At 34.4% G+C, this 6,525-nt stretch overlaps 1 protein-coding gene across 1 annotated transcript; it reads left to right on the top strand.

Moving 5' to 3' along the window:
- The first annotated feature begins 1,872 nt into the window (after positions 1 to 1,872).
- Positions 1,873 to 4,915, top strand: LOC107724760 (proteasome subunit beta type-8-like). Its single transcript, XM_016533787.1, has 3 exons — positions 1,873 to 1,999; positions 2,214 to 2,420; positions 4,811 to 4,915. Exons 1-3 carry the CDS (start codon positions 1,934 to 1,936, stop codon positions 4,895 to 4,897), a joined length of 360 nt encoding a protein of 119 aa, XP_016389273.1. The 5' UTR covers positions 1,873 to 1,933; the 3' UTR covers positions 4,898 to 4,915.
- Positions 4,916 to 6,525: the final 1,610 nt, after the last annotated feature.

Genomic DNA, 6,525 nt, shown 5'->3' with positions numbered 1-6,525 from the left:
TATTATCAGTCAGGTAAATATGTATTATGCCAATTACATAGCCAATTCAAAGATATCAAATCAATACAAAACATCAAATTCTCAAAGAGAAATCTAAGAGTAAAGAATGCATACTTGACTTCAGGAAAATACATAGTATGGAGTGCAGAGACACACCACACTATGGGCTCATCTGGCTACAGAAGCACCCTGATCCTCTTGCAACATTTCCTTAAGTACTTCAGACCAAGACAAACATCCCCCGAGATGGAGACAGGGACTAACAATTGGAATTTGCATTGATCATGTAGAGTTATCACCTCTTGAGACAAAAGGCATCTACTTCTTGTCAAATTGAGACCATTGTACCAGTCACCCTGAGACAATTCAAATGACACCAAACATGACTTTAAATATTACTTGTATTCATGTAGAACATTATACTATTGACCATTCTGAGTGAACCAAGTGGAGGGAGGATGGGTAAGGGGAAGGAAGGGGATGAAAAGGAACTGATGCATATGTGAGAGACGCGTTTTTCCCACATTTTCCCTTAGTGGGATGTGGAGACAGATGTCTGTATGTTAATGCATTGTGTATTGTCCGTCTCAGAAGATAAAAATGTTTGAGGTTCTGTAATTCTTACAGATCTAATGATTTCTTTAGATATTTTCAACTACGACACTATATCACAAATCATAAAAGATGGGGCATAATAAAAAGATCTCCAACAAATGTTGAAAAATATTTTATTAATATTATTGAACATTACATAACCCATATTTACAGAAACTAATGCAAGACCAATCTGATGACTCATTTCATACCAAAAGAAATGGGAAATTAGAGTTAAATACTATAATAGAAGATGAGATATGGACAAATATATGTGCCAGCTGTCATAAGGGTATTAGTGTCACGAATCCTGTCCATGGACTTCCGTTCAATTAGATGGACAGTAGAATAGGCATCTTTTTTTTTACTTCATCTCTCGCACTCATCTGGTCTCCTAAAATGCCAGAAATGACATTTCATTGATTTCACATGACTGAAACAGTTGCACTAATGAATAATAATAATAATAATAGTAATACTAATACACTTACATCTTTATGCTTTTGGATCTGAATGAGCTGAGCTGTTAGAGCCATCAATTGGTGTTTGGTGATGAGTTTTTGCCTCAAGGTCTACATTTAAAGTCACACCAGAGGTGTTCAGCTGGGATTAGGACTTTGCTATCTGCAGACCAGTCAAGTTCTTCCACACTGACTGAATCAGTCATTTCTTTTTGAACCTTGCCTTATACACAGAGGCATTGTCGTGTTAGAATAGAAAAGGGTCCTGTTCAAACTATTGGTATAAAATTAGACGCACACAATTCCCTAGAATATCGTTATATGCTTAACCATTAAGATTTGTACTCATGGAAATTACTAAAATAGTCAAACCTGTTCATTGGAAGGGGGTGTCCCAAAACTTTTGGCAATATAGTGTATCATGATGTCTGAGGACTATATTCAATGTAGTCTGTAAATGTTTTGATTTGATTTGACTATTTGAGAGTGAATAAAGGCTTAAATTTTGATCTGTTTATTACAAAAAGCAGTCATGTCATATGAGTTTAGAACAAGATGAGTAAATTATGGTAAATTATAACTTTTCATTTTGGGGTGAAGTATCACTTTAAGAAGAATACTATTCATCTATCTGTTGTCTTTCTTCTTTGAATATACTCATGCACCAAATATTTAATGACCATAGTTCCCTGGGAATTGAAAATGCATTTTTCCTCCATTACGGTTATATTTTAAGAAATTCAAGCTTGCAAAAGTCTGTTATATGTTTACTATATTTATTGCTATTCTTTATTAGTATATGGTTTAAAAACAGGCTTTACAAACTGCGTAACAAGCAGAGGATCTCAGTGTCTGCAGCCTCCAAACTGCTGTCCAACATGATGCTGGGATACAGAGGCATGGGTCTGTCTATGGGGAGTATGATCTGCGGCTGGGACAAGCAGGTGATATGTGTGTCTGTTTATATAGCACTGTTTTTGGCTTATTAGCATATTTTCAGGATGGTCTAAGCATATAATATTATACAATAGTATTAAATAAAATGATAAAATACTATTGTAATGCTCTCAGTAAGATCTGGTGTCACATATTCTTTATGCGTAACAGCTACACACATAATCTTCAGTTATGTTCATATTATGTTTTCCCTCACATCAGGGTCCAGGTCTGTACTATGTGGATGATAATGGCACACGTCTCTCCGGCCGGATGTTCTCCACTGGCTGTGGGAACAGTTATGCGTATGGTGTCGTGGACAGTGGTTATCGTGAGGATATGACTGTGGAGGAGGCGTATGAGCTGGGTCGTCGTGGTATTGCTCATGCCACACACAGAGACGCTTACTCTGGTGGTGTGGTCAACCGTAAGTACAGCAGTGTATTACAAACTGGCTAAATCTGAGACTGAACCCATCTTTAACATTCAAATAAAAATGTAAAACCGAGGGGGGCCCCGCGTCAGCTAAGGACAGCCATGTCGGACATGGGCCGGGTTCGGTATTAGCGGCCTCAGGTCTCGGGTAATTTTAAATAAATGTGCTTTTTCCAAATGGACCAGATAAGACCTGAATTCTTTTAAACTTGCACGTTCGTGTTAAGTGAGGAACGCACATAGAAAAGGAGCATACGTTTGTTAAATCATGTAGAAATAGCTCTTTAAAGTAGGCTAACAATTACAGGTTACCACTTTTTGCAGTGTACATGGAAAATGTTTTTTATTATTACAAGGGCCACTTGGATGATATATAAAACATGTTTTAGTGCATCAAAGTTAAGTACAACAAAATTGTTTCCTAACTATGCTTTAATTCCCATGATCGGGATCTTCTTAATATTTTTAGAAAGGTCTATATCCTTAATAAAAGTGGAACAGGCAGTCTGAGGATCCACGTGCCACAAGAAAATAGTTACTGTACTCGACAAAGGTAAAAAAAAATAACAACAAAATAATGGAAATAATGGAAAATAACACGGCAATCCTTGACATCCTATCCAGATAGATTTCTCAGAGAATTAGTAATTTTGCCATTCATGAACAAACTAGTAATCAACTAGTGAAAAATTGTATAGTATATGTGTTTCTGACTCACCAAAAAGAACCGGTTGATATAAGAGTCATTTGAGTCAGCTGACTACACTGGACACACTGCATACATGTGCAGCACACAAGGACCACTTATAGATAGACATGTTTCACTCGTTTTCACAGTACAGTCTCTTTTATGTCATTACATTGAAGCACAGCTGCTGAAAAGCAGTACAGGAAAAACTGCTTACATTTTGTATTTTATACCGGGATAATTCTAGCATGGCAGATGGAGTGGAAACGCTTTTTATAAGGAGCGCAGTTGTCACCCCATGCCACCCTGGTAGATCCATCCCTGGTATTAGCTATAGTTAACAAACTGTTAGTAACAAGTAGCACATATTAGTATGTTGAATGCTAAGCCTGTTTTTAAAGTAAAGTAACAAAAATATGGTAACATATTCTATGAAGCCTGTATTTAGCTTGAAAGATCAAAGACAGTTTTTAATATAACTCCGACTGGATTCGTCTGAAAGAAGAAAGTCATGTACACCTAGGATGCCTCGGGGGTGAGTAAAACGCAGCCTAATTTTCATTTTTGAATGAACTAACCCTTTAAGAATACCCTTATAATGTATTATAAATATGGGCTTCATAGAAAGTGTTACCATAACTTAGTAAATTGGGCAGTCAATTTTTTTCCCAGTGTACCTTACTCAATATATTTTCCTTAGACACAAGGCAAACCAATATGTTACTTAATGTAGGTCAAAATTCTATTAATCTAAAATATCTTAAAATCTATTCTTTTTCAATTCTATGTACTTGTTTTCTTTTTATTTAAAAATTATCCTCTAACATTAACGTTCTTAATTCTTTTTCTATTCTTTCAACTTTTCTTTGTAAAAAAAAAAAACCCTCTAACACTAACATTCTCAGTTTTTTTCCATTCTATCTACTTGTTTCTTTTTATTCATTATAAAAAAGAGACCCTCTAACACTAACGTTCTCTATTCTTTTTCTATTCTATTTACTTGTTTTCTTTTTGTCTATTATAAAAAAACACCTTACTACGTGTACTGTGTGTTAGGCTAACCGAGGCTTGTCATTTGCTCTTACATAGTGTTGCTCTTGGTTTTGATTGCTTCTATTGTCCTCATTTGTAAGTCGCTTTGGATAAAAGCGTCTGCTAAATGCCTAAATGTAAAATATATTTTTGGATTTTTACAACTTAATTTCACCATAAACAAAAGCTAAATTAGCCATAATTAAAATTTTCATTTGAGATAAAACTAAATTTGTTAGGCAGTGCTTAAATGTTATAAATTGACTTAGGCTACTATAAATGACAGGAATATTCTTTTCAAAAGACCTTAATGTTTATTGGGATGTCTTTTTAAAATGTGTCAACAAAACTAGCCAGTATGTGTTCTGCACATCATCATTCTCGTATCAAGTGGAAATATTTGTTTTCATTTGTTCTGTTATTTGCTTTTAGTGCCAAATTGAACTAAACAGGTTTAAACCTGAAACTTGAGTTTCAACTAGAACAACATAAAAAGCACTTTAAATAAATGACACAGTCATTTGACTTTTGTCAGTGTAATTTGTACAATACATTTGTATTTCTGTCCTCTGTATTGACTTCTTAATTCATTATACTGTTGTAGCATATTATATCTGTTTACCATACTTAGGAGATTAAGTTTTCATATATGTTTTTTAGTTTATACCACATGCAGGAGGACGGCTGGATCAAGGTGTGTAAGGAGGACGTGTCAGAGTTAATCCACAAATATAAGAAGGGAATGTTCTGATCACATATGGTCTCTCATTCATGCAAAACCACACTCGCAGCTAAATTAATTTACTATAAATAATTTTTAATCTACAACAGTGAACAGCAATAATGGTTTCATTTTTTATATCAAATATTTAATGGAATGTTATTTTTAAAGGTCAGATCAGGTAGAAATTGTTCTTTGAGGGAACAATTGCACATTTACACATTTTGTAGTGCACTATCCCTTCACCTTCTTCAAATATACAAGAAACATAATTTCAGGTCCAGTAATTATATAAGTTATAATGTATGTTGAATGTATGTTCTGTCATAGCTGAGCATTAACTCTTTCTTCCTGTCTCATGATCAGAGTATCCTCAGTTATATTGCAAAAATGATTATATTGCATCCTTGCAATGGTGAATAAAGTGAATCTGATTCATATTTCTTATCAACTTTGGAAGGAATCATGTAGTTAAACATAGTTCTGTAATTCTCTTAATATTTATCTGTATTTGAAAAAAAGTTGATTAATACACTGTAAAAAAATTAATCATTGGTCTTGTAATTTTCATAAAAAATTAAGGTGATAATTAAAAATAGTGTGTATATTTTATTAAGGAAATTGTGGTTCAGTGTTGTATAGAAAATATTGAGAACATTTTACTAATAAAACCAAGACATATATTTTCCTAATTTTTTTAAGGAAACTTAAAGCAGTTTTGAGGCCCTGATGGAGGAACCGATTAAGCAGATAAATTTGAGGAACGAAGGCTACCTATTTATTTTAAGATAATTAGTTTAATTATGCGGTTTTATTTATAGACACTATTTGATGGTAAATGTTATGTACTAAATTCCTTATTCATTTGTAAGGGTAGTCTCCTCAACGTGCGTGTGACGTAGTTGTGCGTGTACAGAGCGGTTTCAGTTTACTTTCAGTTTCATTTCTCTGCCGCTATTTCCAATGAGTGGTAAATGTGCGTGCATGAACGTAAGTTAATTTATCTTTCTTTACCTGTCATATTGCAATAATGTTGCCACTGCCAGTCTGATTGTTATCATAGGTGCATATTGTAGTTCAGTATATACAGAATTTGGAGAATTCTGCACGCGTTATTTACATGCATATTTTAGCGCCATTTATCGTGTGGTATTTAATATTATTGTATAGAGAAGATGTATACTGAGGTATATGTTTGTTTACTGTATACAGACGGATTCTGATATTTTATTTGTTTATTTCAGACTAAACCACACTTGCCACCTCTGTTAATTTAAGAACTGTACAATGCTGGATGATGTAAAGTGACACATCCTGAAGATATAAACCATTGAACAACCATCTGTCTCCTGTCGCACTTCTTGCTGGAGTTCCGTAGTGGACTAGCATTCCACCTAACTACAGAGAACAGATTCCTTTATCTTACCAAAATGTGATTTTATGTTGTTTATTCTATTATTGATTATTATGTACATAAATGGACCATGGTGAACATATTTAAACAGGTTTTCAACCCTGTTTAGTTTTATGCAGCTGAATATAAAAAGTTCACTTACAAACGTTACTGCCGCTCGTCTACTGCAGCTGACAAAGTTGCAAGGCAACAAGAAGAGTCCTCCATAGGCTAGACCGGTCCGAGTGCTTCGGAAGCAGCCTTG

Source organism: Sinocyclocheilus rhinocerous, unplaced genomic scaffold, assembly GCF_001515625.1.
Source record: "Sinocyclocheilus rhinocerous isolate Xijiao unplaced genomic scaffold, SAMN03320098_v1.1 scaffold5049, whole genome shotgun sequence".
Taxonomy (NCBI): Eukaryota; Metazoa; Chordata; class Actinopteri; order Cypriniformes; family Cyprinidae; genus Sinocyclocheilus; species Sinocyclocheilus rhinocerous.
Note: the sequence above shows the minus strand (reverse complement) of the source record. Positions and strands in the feature narration are given on the sequence as shown.

What these genes read in the sequence shown, in the direction of transcription:
- LOC107724760 (XM_016533787.1), top strand. Translation starts at nt 1,934, where the DNA reads ATGATGCTGGGATACAGAGGCATGGGTCTGTCTATGGGGAGTATGATC. An exon ending in TCTGCGGCTGGGACAAGCAG is followed by an intron (nt 2,000 to 2,213) that starts GTGATATGTGTG and finishes CCCTCACATCAG; the next exon opens with GGTCCAGGTCTGTACTATGT. An exon ending in CTGGTGGTGTGGTCAACCGT is followed by an intron (nt 2,421 to 4,810) that starts AAGTACAGCAGT and finishes TTTTTTAGTTTA; the next exon opens with TACCACATGCAGGAGGACGG.